This window comes from Saimiri boliviensis, chromosome 4 (assembly GCF_048565385.1).
Source record: "Saimiri boliviensis isolate mSaiBol1 chromosome 4, mSaiBol1.pri, whole genome shotgun sequence".
NCBI lineage: Eukaryota > Metazoa > Chordata > Mammalia > Primates > Cebidae > Saimiri > Saimiri boliviensis.
In genome coordinates this window covers 33,317,346-33,339,737 of record NC_133452.1, presented here as the reverse complement: position 1 = coordinate 33,339,737, position 22,392 = coordinate 33,317,346, and the positions used below count along the sequence as shown (strand labels likewise).

General features: G+C 39.2%; 1 protein-coding gene and 1 pseudogene across 16 annotated transcripts in view; both read right to left on the bottom strand.

The window, feature by feature from the left end:
• The window catches only part of MAP7 (microtubule associated protein 7), a 193,320-nt gene that overhangs the window by 61,561 nt on the left and 109,367 nt on the right, over positions 1-22,392 (bottom strand). For all 16 annotated transcript variants that reach the window (XM_039467427.2, XM_039467428.2, XM_039467429.2 and 13 more), the window contains one exon: positions 6,951-7,049. In XM_039467427.2, coding sequence (XP_039323361.1) covers positions 6,951-7,049 — 99 coding nt within the window. The remainder of the gene's footprint in view (positions 1-6,950; positions 7,050-22,392) is intronic.
• LOC141584259 (phosphopantothenate--cysteine ligase pseudogene) lies at positions 5-6,943 on the bottom strand (annotated as a pseudogene).

Sequence of the window (22,392 nt, the reverse complement as noted above, 5' to 3'; positions counted from 1 at the left end):
GACAATGAGATTTAAAAAAAATGAGATGAAGAGTGCATTAAAATAAAGAAAAAATACACATTGATAAATATCTAGTAAATCTGAAGAATAAAATATTGCTACATCTGGGACTACAGATGTGCACAACCACACTCGGCTAATTTTTTTTTTTTTTTTTTTTTTTTTAATGAGACAGAGTTTCTTTGCTCTTGCTGCCCAGGCTGAAATGCAATGGTGTGATCTCGGCTCCCTGCAACCTCTGCCTCCTACGTTTAAGTGATTCTCCTGCTTCAGTCTCCAAAGTAGCGAGATTACAGGTATGTGCCAACAGGCCCGGCTAATTTTGTATTTTTAGTAGAGACGGGGTTTCACCACGTTGGTCAGGCTGGTCTCGAACTCTTGACCTCAGATGATCCACCAGCCTCAGCTTCCCAAAGTGCTGGGATTACAGGCATGAGCCACCATGTCTGGTCTCGGCAATTTTTTTTTTTTTTAATTTTATATTCAGCAGCATCATTTAAGCATTTTGCTAGGAAAAAAAGAAAAAAGAAAAAAATATTTGTAGAGATGGTGGCGGGGGTCTCACTATGTTGCTAAGCCTGGTCTTGAACTCCTGACCTCAAGTAATCATCTTGCCTCAGCTTCCCACAATGCTGGGATTATAGGCATAAGCTGCCACACCCAGCTTCATAAAAACTTTTATTTAATTATAAAAGTTGAAAATCAACTTTGTAAAAGCCGTATGAGCACATTATGGAAAGTCTGTAAAACAGACAGTTTAATTACTTTCAAAATTCCACTGACAAATTCTGTTAGACAATATTTCAACATTACGTATGTGACATGTCTAGCTTACTTTCAAGTACATGTTAAATTTCATACCAAATTTTGAAAAGAAGGCTTTAATAACATATGGGACACATTGCCACCCCCGGGCATCCTACACCAACCCCGACAGCCCCAAGTTATAGTAATAACTGGTGCTCCTGCAGTATGAGGCAATGCCCAATTATGCAACATAATGCTTCCCTGTGAACATTATATTTGAATGTATATTCTGAAAATAGTGCAAGAAGTGCTAGTTTTTCCCTGATTTCTATGCTATCATTTCATATGAAAATTATACTCTTCACATGTAACAAACTGCATCTTGTTTAGTAAGTTCATACGTAAAAAAGCAAACTTTTATACATTTAAATGCTGTAAATAAGGCCAAGGCTTAGGAGGACTGCAATAGTTCCTGGTTTTCTGTCAACACGAGTGCTAAAATAATTACTACCTATCTGGAAATAGAATTGAGGAAGTAAAGAAATGTAAAGTTCAAGATATATAGTGGTTGTGATATACTAGATGATTTTGGTTTGTTTGGAGACCTGGCATTAGAAAATATTGAATTGTAGAGTGAAAAAGTTATTCAGTGTAGGTTGTTTCTATCCTTCTGTTCCTATTAATACGAAAGTCTCTTGGGTGCTAGAATGTCATTAACACCCGTGGCAGATTAAAGATGGCGGGGCATGGGGCTGGGGAGGAGGAGAGACTTGTCTGTTTTGTTCCCTGCTGCATTCTCAATGCCTAGGGTTGTACTTGGCGGAAAAGGATATTCAATAAGTATTTGTTGAGTCAATGAATGAATGAGCAAACAATGAACAATTTTAGCTAACTCCCAGAGTCTTTAAACTTTTATTAAGATGCACCAATGGGAAAAACTAAGAATGATCTTGTACCCGATAACAGAGTAAAATATTTAAATGCTAGCAATTTAAATATAACTAAAAACTGATAAAAATTTATCTTTAAAGATGGGTTTCCAAAAAAGTACAATGAAATAATTCCAGGAGTGAATTTTCTATAATTCATTGCCTCCCTTCTCGTTTCCACCCCTACATTATTTTTCCCTTAAACAAATTAAGGTATAGAAAATACTTTAAAATTATGTATAGGTCAGCCAGGCGCAGTGGCTCACACCTGGAATCCCAGCACTTTGGGAGGTCAAGTTTTGAGACCAGCCTGGGAAACATGGTGAAACCCTGTCTCTACTAAAAATACAAAAATTAGCCAGGAGCGATGGTACAGCCCTGTAATCCAAGCTACTTGGGAGGCTGAGGCAGGAGAATCGCTTGAACCTGGGAGGTGGAGGTTGTAGTGAGCTGAGATCACACCACTGCACTCCAGCATGGTCGGCAGAGCAAGACTGTCTCAAGAAAAAAAAATTATGTATAGGTCAGGCACAGAGGCTCACACCTGTAATCCCAACATTTTGGGAGGCCAAGGCAGGAGGATTGCTTGAGTCCAGGAGTTTGAGACTAGCCCAGGCTCATTTGAAAAAGGGAGACCTCATCTCCACCAAAAATTTAAAAAATCAGCCAGGAGTGATGGTACATACTTATGGTACCAGCTACTCAGGAGGCTGTGGTGAGAGGATTACTTGAGCTAGGAGATCCAGGCTTCAGGGAGCCATGATAGCACCACTGCACTCCGGCCTGGGCGACAGAGTGGGGTCCTGTCTTGAAATAAACAAAATAATGTATATTCCACATTGTTTCCTAATGGATCTAACATGGTTAGAATAAAATGAAGTTACTGATTCTCACAAGGAAAACGGGCTTAAGAGGAATAGAATTTAGGTTTAAGTAAGATTGCAGTTGCACTCCAATTCAACCTCCTACCTACAATGTTTCCAGTGTGGGGTGACATCTAACCTGAGGCACTGTTAAGGGTGAAAGGGAGTGCCATTAAAATTCTGTGTCTATTCATGTGACAGCATGCATAAACCTGGACTACTCTGCACACATCTGAGAGTATGGTCATGCTACTAAAGAGCTCTCAAAGTTGATAAGGTTTTTTCAACAATTCACTAGGCCGTACATGTAACAACTAGTGTTTTTACAGTAAATACACTTCTGTATTTGTGTTAGCAATTTGTATTTTATGAAGCACTTTCACATTTTATCACTTTATACTTCCCAATAACCCTATGAGTTAGCCAAGCATTTATTCATTCAATGAAGAGTTACTATGCCTTTTTTTCAAATGAAAAAACTCAGAGAAATAGATACGACTAATGAAGAGAGCACAGATATGTGTCAGACTGAGGGCATAACATCAGATCTCTAACTCAGTCCTGTGCCCATCCACGCCCCACGGCAGCTACAGTCACTAGAACTGCACAATGTAGCATCAGTCACATACTCCTCTATGAGGGCAATTTACTTATGAACAATAAGGCAGAATAAAGTTTCAGTGGCTCTTTTAAAGACTTGTGTTGGGGGACAGCAAAGAGATAGAAATTCAGGGGGATCTTTATTAAATTTGGGGATCTGCTTTCCTTAGGTCCACGAAAACATGCCATTTTCTAAGGAAGTCAAACTACTCATCATTTGGAGTTTGGAAGAACCGTCTCCTACTTCTTCAGACTGTACAAACTATCTGTTTTGCTCTGGGTGCAAGTATTCACATTTGAGAGCAATAGTCCTTCCTGCATAACATGGAACACGCTCATAGTTCTAAAACACCAGAAGGGATTTCTAAAATTTGTTTTTTTGTTTTTGTTTTTTTGAGATGGAGTCCCACTTTGTTGCCTACACTGAAGTGCTGTGGTGGATGTCAGCTCACTGTAACCTCTGCCCCCTGGCTTCAAGTGATTCGCCTGCCTCAGCCACCCGAGTAGCTGCGGTTATAGGCATGCTACCATGTCTGGCTATTTTTTGTATTTTTAGTAGAGATGGGGTTTCACCATGTTGGCCAGGCTGGTCTCAAACTCCTGGCCTTAGGTTATCCACTTGCCTTGGCCTCCCAAAGTGCTGGGATTACAGGTGTGAGCTACTGGAGTCTGGCCAGCCATAATGTGTTTTAAATATAAAAGGCACAACTTGAATATGAATAAATGTGTTCTAAATCAAAGAGATGTTCTAGAGTCTTCAACTGAGTTTAAGTACTAGAAGGTAAAAGAGGAAAGGAAATTTAGCATCAAGAGCATTTATAGAGGTTGGCTTATCTTTATATACAAGAAAACAGACACAGGGATGCTCCAAAAGACAAAATCAGAAGTGAAATGTCTCCCTATTTAACTTGATTTATGCAATGTAAATGAAATGACTGTATATAAGGAGAGGGCCAGTTACGGTGGAAGAGATTTTTCCGGCCTCTGATCTCTATACACTGTGCAATCTCTCATCACACTGGTAGTTCTGTGTCAGAACAACCTCTTCATATATTGGTTTATCCATCATACTGTCAACTGGAGGGTAGAGATTATGTTTTTTAATAATATATTCCTCTTTGGGAGGCCAAGGTGGGCAGATCACTGGAGGTCGGGAGTTCGAGACCAGCCTGACCAACATGGAGAAACCCCGTCTCTATGAAAAATACAAAATTAGCCAGGCGTGGTGGTGCATGCCTGTAATCCCAGCTACTCGGGAGGCTGAGGCAGGAGAATTACTTGAATCTGGGAGCCGAGATGGTGCTATTGCACTCCAGCCTGGGCAACAAGAGCGAAACTCTGTCTCAAAATAAAGGTACCTTCATGATGCTAAGACTAGATGAATAAATGAATTATCATGGTATAAAAGTATAAACTACACAGTAAAAACAATGGTAGAAATTAGAAGCAGTGGTGGATGGGGAGAACCAGAGAAATATAGCACCAACAATGAAGCTATGTTAAATTCTCATTGTATAACATATGTGGCTTCTTTTAAAAAACATGTTTACTCATCTTTTTAATCCTCATGGCTCAGCACAGTGCCTGACACACAATAGGCACTCAACAATTATTTGATTTCCAAAGCCTGACTTTTCATGCATCCATAGTCCTCTTTTTATAGTAAGAAGGCTGATATCCAGGCCTCCATGTGTATTTTAAGAAATATATAATTCCCAATAAGCTCTTCTTTTTCAAAGTGAGAAAAAGTTTTCCTGTTCAATTTCAAAATCAAGATGACATTCAGGTGAACGTATCACGTGTCATTAACAGACAAATACCAAACCATGTCTGCCTGCATACCACTGCCGTTTCCATTTCCTTTATTTCTCTGTCCATATGAAAGCAGGTTTTATTACAGTTTTCACCATCTGTAAGAGCCCTGGACAGGATCTGTTTGATCCTGTAAGGGCTTTTTACTTCAGTTTTTGTCATATATTGAAGCTGTGTGTTGAGACTGAAGATTATCCACTATCTTCTCTTCTATCTCTATGTGTTTTTCTATTTCTTCCCCTGACGGCAATAACTTGGTTTCTGAGTCTTTGGTTATAATAACCACAAAGGACTGTCGTGACTCAAGGATATTAGCCACCACCGCTTGATGCTGATAAACTTCCAAAGCCTTCCGAGCTCGAGTAATTACAATGGAGGGGTCAGTCTCCAACTTAGAGGAAATTATAAATGCTTTGGGAGCACAATCTTTAACCAGACGAGAAGCATTTTTGACACCATCTTCATCGTTATCTGAAATGGGCCCCCTGATGACTGGATCTTGTATTCAGGAGTTTCAGAGACAGGAACATAGAAATCTGACATGGCCGCAGCCAGGTAAAACATCAAAGAAGGGCCAGCCACACTTCCAGTGGGACCTTGGTGCTGCCTGACGTGACCAACACCAACTGCTGGCCCTGTGTGCCCAGCCCAGCTGCGAAGCGTGCCATAACCTCAGCCCAGCACGCAGCACTGGGTGGCCAGGGGGACTCAGTTACCAGGTCCATTTCCACCATCGGCCGAACAAATGTGATTTTCATGCTGAAGAACTTCTACCTCCACGGAGACATACTCGAATACAAAAGTAAAGGTCCACTAGAATAAGCTACATGGGGACAGGGTCCATGTTGTTTGCTCATACAGTATGTCTCTCATGCTTCCAGGCATAGAAGAACTCAGTAAACATTAGATGGTAGCTGGAAGGTAGGTGGCTAGACAGATGGATACATTACTCAATGACAAGGCAAGCTGACTAAGGAAATCTCTGCTTGCTAATTAAAACTCTTCTGACACTGCTCATCATTTTCCACTAATGGCGGCTTAAGCAGTATTTCAACAACATTTCTTATTGTCTTTCCTCTACGTGACAAGCCACATTTATCTGTTGTGTTCAAGACCTTTTTCACATGAAAAAAAAAAATCGCAAAACTAAACACAGTACAATGTTTTCTATAAGGTCAGACTTAGTTATTTCCATCTTTCTTCTCACTGATTCACTGTGCTTGAGCGACTTCAGTCCTGGATGCAGCATGAAGTAGGTTTCCAAGAACCTCGTGGGGTATTTGGCTTGCTTTCCTTTCCTTTGATTGTCTCTTATTATCGTACTGTACATTCATTCCTCCCACAGGCCACACAATGGTTACTGGATATCTGGAAGCAACTGCATTGTCAGTTCAATTGTTTGTATTATATTTACAGACTGTTTGCTTCTTTGTACCACTGAATGAAAGGGAATCTGAATCAGAGGCTATTAAATGAAATTACTGTGTAGGCATATAATCATTGCAAGGAATGGGAAATAAAACCATAATTCTATACAAGCTTTGCTATGTGTAAAGATTCCTTGAAATAGTTTTTGAAAAAGTCACAAAAGAGATATGCAGTAATTCCTGTTAGACATACAGGTATAAAAAATTGTGTCCTATCGTTTGAAACAGAATAGTAAAATTATTACCACTTTAAACTGCTTGACATGAAATGAGGGCATCCACATACACCATATCATTGATTGTCAAAATGACTCTGAGAGGTAAGCAGGCCATGTGTTTGAACCTACATTTTAAAGAGAGAAAACCAAGGCTTGGCTTTGAGAGGTTCTCAGACTTAATATCATACAAGCCAGCAGGAGTGTGTGTTTGATGACAGGACTGAAACCAAGCTCTCCTAAATTCTAGTTTTGTGGAAACTGAATTTAAACAAATTAAATCTTAATAATTGTCAGCGTGCCTTGGGCATAAAAGATAACCTTTATTTTCCCACAGTAAATGCAAATGCATCATACCTGGTTTATTTCCTGAGTGGTTGTTATTTTGTCCTGAAATTGCAGAGGCAGGGCGGTTCGAGGCATTTTTCTTATCTTGTACTTTATAGCTGTCAGGCGCTACAGAAATGAGACAAAAGAGAAAAGACACATTTAATTTCTTCAGAAACATTTACCTATTCCACATTTATTGTTAACCTTTGTATCAGGTACTCAGGCTAGATTCAGGAAATGAAAAGGTGAAGTAGTTACAACCAGTGCCCTCAAGGAGTAGGAAGGACACATAAACAAGAAATCAACAATTCGGCTTGAGTGACCAATGTTATACAAGTGGCACGTTCAAGGGGCCATGAAGGGCCTTTCCTGTGGCTGCCTCAGTTTACACCTAAAGCAGCCACGTGGAAGCACGACTGCAGCCTCGAGTCTTTGATCTGAGTTCTTAGAAAGCACCATTGGCTTAGAATACATTTCAAATGTATTAATTTCTTTCTTGCTTCGGTATATTCAATACAGTTTAATCTTTCTTTGGGGTTACTGAGTATCCTCAGTAGCCCCAGGTCCTGACAACAAACATCAACTCTAACTAAATATTATGTAACAGCAGACCAGGGGGATTAAAAAGACTTCAACATGGTTAGTACAAGCCACTTTTCTGAATAAGCCCTGATAAATGCTTTTGGGGGTGAGGTGCTGGAGGGAGGCTGTAGTTTGCTTTATTATGCTGAAATTCAACTTAAAAAACATTCAATTAAACAGGAGTTCTGGTTACTTGCACTCCAGTTTATCTACATCTAACTTTTACTGGATCCATTCTAGGTGAACATCAGAGGCCTATCTGCCCACTTTATCTGTTTGCATGTTGGGAATTCATTTCCATCCCAGAAGACCTTCTGAGTCATATTCACCATCAGACAAAAGTAAAATCCATCTTAAAATTTTTCTGTGCTCATGTAAAATTGAAAGGTTAATTTTATGTTATTTTATTTTCCAATAAGCCTTCTGCATTAGTAACAATAGGTTAAATTTAGTAAAATAAAAATAATTTTTAAAAATTCTCAGGCTGTTTAAGACTACACATTGCTAATTCCTAACTGTTAGGTTGGATGTATGTCTAACGTTTTCAGGCCATCTCTCTGCCTTTCTATCAGTCTTTCCCTTCCGCTACTGTTTAAGGGTCTACATTTCTTCAAAAACTTCTTTGGTGAACATTGTAACAGCAAAAGACACAGACAGACCTGGGTTCAAACTTGAGACTTGGCACAAAACCAGCTGAAAGTCCAGGAAGTTATTTGGCTTCTCTAAGTAGGTCACATGGGGTAATACTGCGTAACTCACAGAGTTGTTGGAAGGATTAGCTGAGAAGATATGTGTTAAAAATCTACCATAAGCCTTGGCACACAGGAGGTGTTTATCAAGTATTCAAAGCCCTTACTCCCAGCTTCTGTGCTCTTCCGTGGAGCCCTGAGCATCCCATACTCACAGCACCCACTCAGGTTACTGTGTTTTAGAGTCAGTAAACCTGGCTCTGCCATTTACGAGCTGAATCCTCAGCATGTCACTTAACCTCTCTAAGTCGTAATTTCCCCATCTGTAAAGAGGGAAACCATCTACTTTCAGAGCTGTAAAAATTAAATGAGATAATGTACAGAAAGGTAGTTTACTGCCTGGCCCACAGCAAGGCATGATAAGTAGTAGAAAGTATTTTTAGCCCTCTACAGGAAACTAGGCTTCTAGTTCCTCAGGGATTTGTGAGAAAGCAAACCTGTTAACTTGGTAACAGGGACTCTGGGGGCAAGTGATTAATGTGGCAGCAAGGTCTGGACAGCCACTGGTTCCAGAGGTTTTCAGCTCAGCCACAATCATACCTCTTGGGGGCTCTCAGGTAGGGTGAACTTATTGGTATAATTGTTAGGGTATGGCCTGGCTTGGGAAGAGGTAATTAGTCTTTCTGATTCAGGGTTTAGGGAGATGACAGTTTTCTAAGATTTTATGCCTTTCATTTTATTAAGTAAATGTGAGCCTTGAAAAAAAAAATTAATAACAATGAGAAAATAAAAGTGTTTTTTTTTTTTTTAAACAAAGTACAGGGAATTTCATTGCTTAAGAACATGATGACAGCAGGAATTTATTCATTTTCTGATTTCCAAAATTTAAAAACCTGAAAATCCTCATTAACTAGCAGATAGGATTGCATATACCCTTATAAAAGTTCTCATGGAAAAAAAATTAAAATGACTCAGATGACTTTCCAGGATTATTTATTTGAATCTCTCATCTTTCATTTAAAAAGAAAAAAGAAAATTAAGCCATATACTACGATGCTCGGTAAGTCTTTGCTAGCCTTATGAAATCTACATTGATCGTCCTGCTAGCTTGAAAGTGTTATTCCATTAGTGTCACATGTGAGTGTTGAAGTAAAAACAAGAGGAAGAATACAGACAAGCACCCTTGTGGCCTGGGACTCTTTCCAACATACTCTGAAACAAAATATAGAAGCATCAGACATTTGGAGCCTTCATCTAGTGAAAATTCTGTAGCTCTAGTAAGTGCTCCAAATGTGCCTGTACAACTCACATCCTCTGCCACTCACTGATTCCTTGCAACTTGTCCCCACAAAGGACTTGGTATTCTCACTGCTTTGTTTGTACTTTTGGCTGTGTGGCCCAATACAGAGTCTTCTCTCAACTGCTCAAAATAACTGGTCCAATAAACGACCTGTCAATTCAGTCAAAACACTTGCTCGGAGACACTTAGGACTACAACCTTTGCACCATCCTGAGTTTAAATCTCACTGAATAATATGTGGACTTGACATCCACAAGGATAAAATAAAATCTGGAATGTGGGCTGGGAAACAGCAAAAGCTCAAACTCAATTCCCAGCTCTGCATAGTCCCTTATCCATGGGGAACTACCAGGTTCTCAAGATCCCCAGTGGATGCCTGAAGTTATGGGTAGTACCAAATCCTATCTAGGCTATTTTATTTTGGATCTACTAACTGAAACAGCTCCTCGGCGACTGACAGGTGGGTAGTGACTACACTGTGGATTCACTGGACAAAGGGATGGTTCACATCTCATCTTAGGCTCGACAGAGCGGGAGGGCATGGGATTTCATCACGCTACTCAGAACAGCATAAAATTTATGAATTGTTTATTTCTGGAATTTTCCATGTAATATTTTTGGACCACAACTGACTGTAACTGAAATCTCAAAAAGTGAAATCATGGACAAGGAGGAACTACTGCATACATGCTTCTCTGCTACAGTCTTCAACTGGACTTAGTGGGCATACAGCCCCTTTGCGGACATAATACACTGTGAGGACAGCTTTGGGGGAGTGACCTAGAACACAGAACCAGAGGTTGAACCACATGAAACAGTCTTCTATGTAGTAAAAAATGGCTAAAAATTAACAATTTTGTATGTTTCAATCTAATAGTTTAAGTAAATCTGTGCAGAAAAGAGTTATCATATCAGGCCTGAGACTGCTGTCCTTTATTTTGTATATATTTATTCCTCATATTTATTTATTCAAATATACCTGCTAGGAGTACTGCAACATTCGAATCATACGTATGAAGTCTTTCATCCAATGTAGTTTATAAAATTAGCATTAGAACAAGAAAGAAACAAAGCAACAGCATCGCTCCTAATGACTTTTCTGATTATTCCACAGAATAGAGAATTTCTCTTCAGTTTAAATTCCTCATAATTATAAGTGAAGTTGGGTAGTAATGATCAAAGCTCATGAGAGTTAGCATCAAACCTAGATTTCATTTCCCACACTACCTCGGTTTTCTTCCTACTTCCATTTATTCACACAGTACCCTACTCCATGAGACACTTTGAGCTCGATGCTGGAAGTAAAATTATTAGGTATATAATGTATCTCCTTTTTCCACTTCTTTTTCCTTTTCTTGTCCTATGTTTCTAGGTTACACTATATTCTGGAGCTTCTGATCCTTCCAATAATATCTCCTTTCTTTAAAAAGGCATCTCCCACTATGTCCTGAAATACTATCTGTACGTCAGTCACTGCCGAGTATGCATTTATAAATACGCACTCTCAATAAAGTGCCCATCTTCAGCCTCTAGGCAATATCTACCTGTGTATTTCTGCTATCACTTGAACATCCTCACACAAAAAAGCCAACCCCCTCATGTCAGTCTCTTTGTCACTATCAAGAGAACCACTGTATTCCCAAGCTCAGAAACGTTAAGAAATTTTTTTTTTAACAAAATGATTACAAATATCTCCATGGGCCAGACACTGTGCTATGCAGCAAGAATCCAAAGGTCATATGACACAGCATCTGCTTTCAAGATGCTTATCACCCTTTGGAGGAGACAGCGTGCACATATGTGAAATTGCAACAATAGACTAATTCAATATTCTAAAAAACCCATAAACCACAAAGGTTTAATAACCAAATAAATAATCTAGATAATGTTACAAGAATTTGGTGGTGTGAGAAGGAGCCACAAGGAACAGGAATCCCTGGGCAAAGAGATTGCAGACCAGAAAGCATCTGGATAAGCAAAGAGTAATGTGGAGAAGTTCCCTTACTGGGGTGGAGCATGAGCAAAACTACCAAAGCAAAGAAACAGGAGAGACAATTGGGACTGTCTGGTCAGAACAGCAGGTTTAGGAAGAGAGGCAGCTGAAAATATGAGAAGAGAAACAGGCCAAGGTCAGTGCCTCTTTGAATTCCGAGAGTGTGAACTTTTTCATGAAGGCAATGGAAAGTCACTGAAGTATATATCACACGGAACTTCCAACTGTGAACTACTTTACCTTCAATGGATTCTGTATAAATGAAAAGTGAAAGCTAACAAGCCTGCTGGAAATGAATTTAAAAAGGATTTCATTTTAAAGAAAATAAAAGGAAATCAGATTAAAAACAGACATCCTAAGAACTCTGCCTTCTATATAATTTAGTAACTAGTCAGGTTCTTCCACTTACCCATATCATGTACTAAGAGATAACTATTTGACCATTAAGTGGTAAAAAGTGTCATGAATGAATGTGGTGAAACTTATGTCTGTTGCTGAAAGAAATAGGGGAAGAGTAGAGTCGGTGTGGTTACCCTACAAGAAGCCAAGGCAGGTCGCATAGCACCACACAGGGACCCTCCACTGGAAATGGTATTCCAGCCACAAATTCCTGGGAAGATTGGGAAATAGGTAGGGCATATTTCTGAAGGCCATTTTTGCAGAGAGGTGAAGAAGATAAAATACGGGAAACTGACTGGTGTTATTAATCTTTTGTAGACCATCACTTAACGGGGAAGCAGCTGCTTCACGGGGCAAGCCTATGGGTATTGTGTTATCGCAATTTAAGTAACTGTAAATGTCAAAAATAGTGCAGAGTCTCATTTGCTCTTTTATACACATCAGAATAAACACATTTCATGGTATGGTGCAACATCTAGCCACATTTAATGTGACATTTTGAAACAGAAATAACAAGAACCATTTAGTCACTCTATTGCTCAATTCTTGTCTCCAAAACATATGCAACTAAGTAGAACCATATGATGATATATATTTATATCACTACAGTTATACACAGCACCTTCCCTACTCCGCTGACAGAAACAATTCAATTAAGATCTATTTTTTCTTTGCATTTCACACAACTATACAGAACACAAAGTTATGATTTGGTGGCTATGGTAGACTTCATTAGAGCACGGTAAGAGTGTGGAGGCTTTACAACTTTGGGTAGCTCATTCAGCAATGACGGTGACTGAAAGTCACTTTCTGATTTCTCCATCTCTTCATAATGGAAAAAAACCTTAAAATGAATGTCCATGTTAAAAAATGATATTAAGCCAAAAGGAAATAAATTTGTTCAATAAAGACGCAGTACAAACCCAACAAAAGACATTGACTTTATAAATACAGTCCAAAACGGTATATAGTTATATGACACATGGGGACAGAATCTACCACAGGTATCACTCCTTATTTCTATAACTGATAGTAAGACATGAAGAATGGAACAGAGACACATAAGTCTTTGTTAATAATTTATATTAATTCAACTTCCAAAGAGAAGTTGAGGCAGTTGGATTGAATTGTCAAGGTCTATATATGAGATGATAAAAAATGCTGACATAGGCAGGGCACAGTGACTCATGCCTGTAATCCCAGCACTTCGGGAGGCTGACGTCAGGAGTTCGAGACCAGCCTGGCCAACATGGCGAAACCCCGTCTCTACTAAAAATACAAAAATTAGCCAGGCATGGTGCTGCACACCTGTAATTAATCCCAGCTACTCAGGAGGCTGAGGCAGGAGAATTGCTTGAATTCAGGAGGTGGAGATTGCAGTGATCTGAGATTTTGCCACTGCACTCCTGGGTGACAGAGTGAGACTCCACCTCCTCAAAATAAATAAATAAAAATAAAAATTCTGACGTAATCAACTTTTTCTGAAATAAAAAACCTAACATGTAATACGAAAGATATTAATATCATCTATATAACAGCAAAAGATAATTCTATCAAAATAGGTTACCAAAATATTCCTCAGGGATAGCACTGGGCCATTTACCTCCAAGAAGCTGATGTCTAATCACAGCCATCATGATCTGAGCTTAAACGAACAGTCTCCAAATAAATGGCACAGTGGCATTCAGTTGTTGACATCTGGTCAGGTGCAGATCTATAATAATTTTCCACTTGACCAGAGCAACCTGAGGGCAAGGGCCATGCCTTTCAGCCTTATAATCTCTGTATCTCTAGTGTTTAGCACCTATGTGACACTGAACAAATGCTTGATGAAGGGCAAGAAAGGATTAGAAGGTGGATGTGTGTCTTGTGGAACACTGTGGCCAAAGTCCGGAAACAAAAAGTATTGATGATAAGATGATTAGTAAAAAGAAAAAAAATACATTTTCTTATTTTTTGATGACTGCTAAGATTGTAGAGAAAGGGTGACAAAAAGAGTCATCAGATCAAGGTCATAACTACTCCACATCAGAAGAGAAAAAATATCTCATGTTATTCTGGGATGGTTTCAACATTATATTAGGCAAGACTCAAAATCAAACTGATGTTTCTGCCCCACTTCATAGAGAGGAGAGCCCAGTCTCACCTACGGTGAGAATCTTGGGAATTAGAGTGACACTCTGCAAACACAAAAGAATACAGGTCAAGCATCACTAATTCAAAAACCTGAAATCTGAAGCCCTCCCATTTCCAAACATTTCAGATAAGGGATACTCAAGCTGTTATTGCTTATACTGCACGGAGGAAAGCATGTGAACATTACAGCCTCCGCTGATAACATCAGACAAGCATCTCAACTTTGGGAAATTTGTAAACCCCAACCCTTTCCCAAAGCAGTTAATAAATTTATTTTGGTAATATGTTTGTTAAGTAGCCAAAGATTATCCACCCTAGCTAAACATGAGGAAAGGGATATTTCAGAAAAGCACATGTTCCATACATCTTGTGGGAACTGGGGGGAATCACCCGCTAAGCTCTTTCGTTTCTCACTAAAAGCAGCTTCTTGATTAGTGTTACAAATGCTTTCTGACACATTGAGCTATCAGGAATAAACATTACACACTTTAAATTCAACCAAAAAGGCTTTTATCTAAAAAATAAGTAAATAAGACAAAAATTTTACTTCAGTCAGATGGCAATACTAAAAAGAGAATAGAAACCGATGTATTTTCCCCTTGCGTTAATATAAATCAGATCAAAAGGCAAGCCTGTTCATCTCCGCTGCTGACTTACCACCAGTCACAATGCTAGCTATTCTATAAGCATTATCCCTGCCCCACAACGTGAATAATGCTTACAACTAGGCAAAGTACAAAAAAGGAGGGCAAAGTCTAACCATATTAGAGTTTTCCAGTTATGCAGAGAAACGGCAAATCAGAGATTACAGTTATCCATCTGAACTTCCACAGCTGGAAATGGAGTTTATCAAACTAGACCCAATTCAGTGAAACTCCATGTGTAATTAGAAGAAACGATTTAAATAATGTAGAAAAGAAAAATAATTAGAACTCAACTTTATTATACTTCACTTAAAACAATGAACTGAAAAGAGGGTATTTTTACTTTAATAGGATAATGATTTACTTTAAGGAAAACTAAAATGGCTAATGCCAGTATTTTACACAATGATTACTATTTGCCACAAAAAAGCTTTCAAAGTTACATACAAAGTACAGTTATCTAAGCAGAAAATGTACAATACTTAAAAATAGTCCTAAACAGTGGACTCAGTTTTAAATATCAGTTTTGTAAAAAAATTTGCATGTAATTTTAATCCTATTAGTTAACTGAGTTTAATCAGTGAAATAAATACACATATACACTGCTGTCATATATCAAAAATGAATCATTTATCCTCTGTAGAAAATAATATTAAAATATTTTAAATTTCTTGCATACATTTTGTAAAATTTAATAGGAATGATATGGTAGGGACTGAAAGTTTATTCCAATTCATTTCATGTAACCACTGAACACTTAACTTAAAGGTTGTCTAAAATTATGGGCCAACTCATTCTCCCCATGCTATCCTATGCTGCAGTCATTTCTGTATCTGTGACTGTGTTCTTTTTTTCCCTCACTGGAACATCACCCTCTCCATCTTTGCAACTATTTACATCTCATCTCTTTTTCTTTCGTAGAGCAGTTTTAGGCCCACTGCACAATTGAGCGGAAGTTTCATACGCTGTTGTAGCCCCACCCTGCGCCTGTCCGACCATCGACATCCCATACCAGAGTGGTCCATTGGTCACCACTGATGAGCCGACACTGACACACCATCATCATCCAAGGTCCATAGTTTACATGAGGGCTTCATAAATCTATAATGATGCATACATACAATTCTAGTAACACGTAGAATTCGATCCGTTTATAGTCCAACTCAATCCATTATAGTCCAGCTCAATTTGCTTTCTCATGAAGTCTTTTTAAACTATTCCTACTACCAACACATTTCTTTCTCTGACTTCTACTGCACTCCCATGGAATGTCCCATACTATTTAGCACTTGATTTCATTCTATCCTGTATCATTTTCAGAATGTATGCTTCCAAAATTTCTAAATATTGAGTCCCATCATGAGAGCCAAAACAAAAAATGTGCTCCACAGTAAAACGAAACAAAACAAAAAACACAATGGTGAATACCTGATGTAGCATTTCTCTCTCGAAAATGCATACTGCAAGTCTGCATATAGTGAAGGGGCTATATCATTTCATTCCATGCTGGTTACCCAATAAATATCAACTCTTTGATGCTTTATTTGTTTGTTTGTTTATTTATTTATTTATTTATCTGAGATGGAGTCTTACTCTGTTGCCCAGACTTGAGTGCAGTGGTACGATCTTACCTCACTTCATTTATTTATTTATTTATTTGAGATGGAGTCTTACTCTGTTGCCCACACTTGAGTGCAGTGGTACGATCTTACCTCACTTCAACCTCCGCCTCCCGGGTTCAAGCGATTCTCTCACCTCAGCCTCCTGAGTAGCTGGGACTACAGGTATGTGCCACCATGCTTGGCTAATTTTTGTATTTTTAGTAGAGATGGGGTTTCACCATGTTGGTCAGGCTGATCTTGAACTCCTGACCCCAGGTGATCTGTGCATCTTGGCCTCCCAAACTGCTGGTATTATGGGCATGAGCCACTGTGCCCAGCCTCAATGCTTCTTTTCTAAGAGAATCCTGACTGGCCATTGGACCCAGATCTGGCCAAAAAACTGAACACTGAAGTTGTTTGGTGAGGTTTATGGGAATGATACTTAAGGCGCAGCAGACTTTGGTGTGTGACCTGCTTGCTCTTCACCCCTCCTTTCTTCCTGCCTTGAATACCGATGTGATGCTTAAGGCAGAGCATCCATCTGGAGACCAGGAGGCTATCAGGAAGGAAAGGCCAAGGGAACAATAGAGACTCAGGCCCTGACATCTTTAAGTTGCTGGTCTAGTACCAGCAGCTCTTCACTTCTATGTTCCCTGTAGGTTAGAGAAAAGAAAATTCCCAATTTGTTAATATCATTGCTTTAAGAAATCCTATCCTCAGCAGGCGCGGTGGTTCAAGCCTGTAATCCCAGCACTTTGGGAGGCCGAGGCGGGTGGATCACGAGGTCAAGAGATCGAGACCATCCTGGTCAACATGGTGAAATCCCGTCTCTACTAAAAATACAAAAAACTAGCTGGGCATGGTGGCGCGTGCCTGTAATCCCAGCTACTCAGGAGGCTGAGGCAGGAGAATTGCCTGAACCCAGGAGGCGGAGGTTGCGGTGAGTCGAGATCGCGCCATTGCACTCCAGCCTGGGTAACAAGAGCAAAACTCCGTCTCAAAAAAAAAAAAAAAAAAAAAGAAAGAAAGAAATTCTGTCCTCATAAATTAAAAAAACAAAAAAAAAAAAACAAAAAAACAAAAAACCCTAAACTGACACAGAGATCTTGCTGGCTACAGAATGAAGTCCATGCATCTTAGCCTTCCACATGTCCTATTTCTTTTTTTCTTTTCTTTCTTTCTTTCTTTTTTTTTTTTTTTTGAGATGGGTCTCGCTTTGGAGCCCAGGCTGGAATGTGGTGGTGCGATCTCGGCTCACTGCAACCTCCGCCTCCTGGGTTCAAGGAATTCTCTGCCTTAGTCTCCTGAGTAACTGGGAGTACAGGCACCCACCACCATGCCTAGCTAATTTTTGTATTTTTAGTAGAGACGGGGTTTCAGCATGTTGGCCAGGCTGGCCTTGAACTGCTGACCTCATGATCCATCCGCCTCAGCCTCCCAAAGTGCTGGGATTACAGGCGTGAGCCACTGCACCCAACCTGCAAATGTCTTACTTCTTATTCAGCATCTCTTTTATTTGGTCCATCATGAATCCTACGTAATCTAACCTGTTCCAAAAGTCAGAAAGCGAAAGAGGTCCTGGTTCATTATATTAAAGTAGAGTAGCTTTAGATTTGAAAATAGCAGGAGAAATGTTAGGAGAAAAAAATGAGTGAAAGATGCTATACCAAGTTTTAATAACATTTGTAATAGAAATCAGTTCCACAGGAATGAAAACACTTTAGAAGCCAGTGGAATTCTAAAAAGAACGTGAAGGGTTCCCCAATTGAATCCAGTAATCTCAAATAGCTACTAATAATTCCTGAGCCATAATTTTTCTCAAATACTTAGTATTCTAAGGTGCTATATGAAGTGCAACTCACAGGTTGGCTATAGAAGGTTTAAATTATCTTCTCTATCAACTATTCTACAAATAAACCTTTAATACTAGATCGGTATTAAGTGCACACTTGCTTATTAAAAAAAAGCAAATTTATCAATTGATTTAGCCGAATTTTACTTTTATTTATTAGCTTTTCTATACTACAAAAAGAATATGAAGGAAGATAACATCTAAAAGGTCCATAATTCTATGACCCAGATAGCCCGTTTATTCTTTTTATCTTAGAAAGGAATTGCTGTTTTTTTATTTAAGAGATAGGGTCTCACTATGTTGCTCAGGCTGGTCTCAAACTTCTGGCTTCAAGCAACCCTCCCACCTCAGCCTCCTCAGTGGCTAGGATTAAAAGTGTGAGTCACTATGCCCGGCTTTAAGAAAGAAATGTCTATTACGTGGTTAGGAAATTCAAAAAAGTACAAAAAGCTATAAAATGAAAGGTAAAAGGATTTCCCTTCTTCCTTTATGAAAAAAAATTCTATGTATAAATACATAAATTTGCTTTCCATTTATTCAGAACAATTTACTCTTCTGCCCCTTTCTTTTCTCATTTAGTAATCTGTTTTAGTCTACTTTTCAAGCTCTTCCTTAATTGAACTAATTTCACCATTTTCAATATGTGGCTACAGGAATTAGATATTCTAGATTTGTCTTCTGGTAAGTGCTCTATTAAATCTTCATTGATGTGTGAGACCACAGTCCTGATTGAGTATTATTTCCCTTCTTCTGTCAGCATCTACTCCTGACCCCTTGCTCCCAGAGGTGGTATCTTACTGTTTTGCACTTGAGGCCTCTCTGCTTCTTCCAGTCTGAATTCAACTGGAAAAGGCAGCCACTTCCAAGGAAATAACTACAAAACTCCAAGGAGGCTCTGCTTCCTGGTACACAGCATAGCAGTTAACAAAAGCAGGAATGGAACCTTCAGGAGTCACAATATTAGGATTGAATCAGAGGCTTAAAAGCAAGGTTTGTTCCAGATGGATACATTTACCATTTCTACCCCTCTTAGTTTTGCAAGCCTAAGCTTTGTGGGTTCCAGGCCCTGGCTTCTGCCAGCTCTGATGGGAAAGCATCAAGAGCTGCTGAAATTGAATTCCTTCTCTAGCACCTTCTCTGGATAGGCAATAAAGTAGTGGAGCAAAAGGGTGGAAGAACACTTCCTGGCCAACTTCATGCCCACTTCAGAGCCAGAATCAGGAAGCTGTTATGCCAGGGAGTATCTGAGAAGAGCTGAAAGCTGAAGCTGCTCCTTCTCTGATGCAAGAGGCAATGAAAAACTGAAGGCAGCTGATGATGTCTGCAGGGACAGACAACACTGACTCCCACCTTGTGAACTCTGCATAGATGCTATATCAGAACTCAAACTCGCTGGATGTGGCTCATGCCTGTAACCCCAGCACTTTGGGACGCCAAGGTGGGTGGATCACTTGAGCTCGGGAGTTCAAGACCAGTTTGGCCAACATGGTGAAAGCCTGTCTCTATTAAGAAATACAAAAACTAGCCAAGGGGGGTGGTGGGCACCTGTAGTCCTTGCTACTAGGGAGGCTGAGGCAGGACAACCACTTGAACCCAGGAGGCGGAGGTTGCAGTGAGCTGAGATCGCGCCACTGCACTCCAGCCTGGGCAACAGAGTGAGACTCTGTCTCAAAAAACAAAAGAAAACAAAAAAAAAAAAAACAAAAAAAACCTCAAACTGCTAGTGACTTTCACAGGTAATCTATGGTCTGAAAATATAATTGAATCTATTAAATAATTAAGACTACCATCCTGGAGAACAAAGAAACAGGACCAAGCAAGGTCTTTGGTATGCTTAGAGTAACAAGCAGAGAATCAATATCAGGCCAGGAAAATGGGACTGAAATCATGAAGCATTCCTCCAGCCTCATGTAGGAAAGAAAAATAGAGATTAAAAACATGTTCCCTTTTTTTTTTTCAATCATCTTTCTACTAGACATGGACTTTTTTTTTTTTTTTTTTTTTTGAGCTGTTCAATCTCTAATTTTGCCACATCAATATGTTTCCAAATAAGGGATCTCAAATTTTGGAACCTACTGAATATCTAAATGTAGTAAGAAAACAAAAACAAAACAAACAAATGGAAAGGATCCCAATCTGAAAAGCACCAAAACAAAAGAGTGGCTTTACAAGTTCTGCCAACTCTCAAAGGCACAAAGTGTGCTGTGTGGCAGGCACCACAACCTGGCAAACAGTAGCAGGTCAGGAGGAAAGGCTGACTGAGCAGCCCATAAAGGAGCACAAATAGCTGAAGAGTTCACAGACTGCAACTTACATACTTGCTCTCCAGGAAGTAAAGTATGCCACATCCATTTCAAACAAGGGAATCCAATTACAAATTCTAAGTCTGCCTAAGCTACAGGCCCTTTGGGGGTCATGAAACACTAAGCTGACAAATGGGTTCTTTTTTTCTAAATACTTTTAGAATGCATTTTATGTGACCATTTTGTACTTTACAACATCCACTTGGTGGTTGGTGCCTACAGTGGTAGGAGAAGCCAGAAGGAGGGTGAGAGAGACTGAATGGGTAAACCATATAGATACCTTCTCCTAGAAGAAGGAAAGAAAGAAGCCAACAATTACTAAGCGAAGTTGGGCGGAACTGAGCTACTCTTCCGGCAATCCCGGGGGCAAAAGGTTGTCACAGACCTGGCCTATCTCCCCACTCTTTTCTCTATCCAAACACCTGCTCCTAGATAACCAGTCCTGTTTTCAGAATTGTAGGGGAATCATTATCAGAAAGGAAAATGTCTAAAGAACTTTCTGAGCTCTCTAACCAAATGTGAATAGATCTCATTTCAGTCTTTGAGAGCCCCCTCAAACTGCCACTTTTCCTAGATGCATTAGGAGTATTCTAAGGAAGTAACATGGCAGTATGTTTTCTTTTCAGTTTGATGGCCATGCCCCAAACTTCATGATACGTTTTTCTGTTATCCGATGTCCTTTATTTTATAGAAGTGGAAAACCTTAGAAAAATTTCAAAAGGATATATGCTTTCTGTAAATAGTAAGGTAGGGAGAGGTTTTGATACTGAGTTTGATTTCCAGGTAAACTAAGGAAGGGGAAAATTATAGTTGGGTGAGGACACGGTAGGGAGAGGAATTTGAGGAAGCGAGAAAACCTCCTTTAGAAACAGCAGAATCTGAGCAGTTTGAAAGTAGATCGTCACACCATTAAAGTAGAATAGATGTTTACTACAAATTGAGTGAATAACTATACATATGTTTTCATAGGGATTCTATAATAACATTACTATCCAATAGGTTAAATAGGCTTTTGTGAGTTATCAGTTACACATGCAATATTTCTATAATGTGCAAATATGTCCCAGCTTTCAAACAGCTAATTCATATATGAAATTCTGGAACATAACCCATTTACTATTAGGAATTATTATTTAAAAAAACAAACATTATAAGAGTATGGCAAATAGGTATAAGGAAAGGGTCATAGGTAATCATATTTTAGAGCTAGTTGGAAAAGGAAGTTCATTTAATATGTGTAGTTAACCATTTAGATTTTTTTTTTTTTTTTTTTGAGATGGAGTTTTGCTCTTGTTACCTAGGCTGGAGTGCAATGGTGCGATCTCGACTCACTGCAACCTACACCTCCCAGGTTCAGGCAATTCTCCTGCCTCAGCCTACTGAGGAGCTGGGATTACAGGCACGTGCTACCATGTCCAGCTAACCATTTAGATTTTTTAAAATGTCTTAGAAATAATCACACCTGTGTTCCTCAATTAGTACTTTTGGATAAATTATTCAATTTTCTTTAGGTAAGATTTTCTGGCAGGCTAAACTTGACTTTGTAACAAATATTTGTTAGCAAAAATAAGGTTAACTACTCATACCTGAAAAAAATTTCATTTTTAAAATATTTCTAAAAAATGATTTTTTTCTTTTTTTAAAAAAAAGACAGGGTTTCACTCTGTTATCCAGGCTGGAGTGCAGTGATGTGATCCCAGCTCACTGCAGCCTCAAACTCCTGAGCTCAAGTGATCCTCCTACCTCAGCCTCCCTAGTAGCTGGGACTATAAGTGCATGCCATAACGTCCAGCTGATATTTTTATTTTTTATAGAGACAGAGTCTCACTTTGTTGCCAAGGGCTTGGGGATGGAGGCAGAAAACCAGCATTGGTCTTGAACTCCTGGCTTCAAGCCACCCACCCACCAAAGCACTGCGTGAGCCGCCATACCCACCCTAAAAGATGAGTTTTTAAAAATCATATGAAATC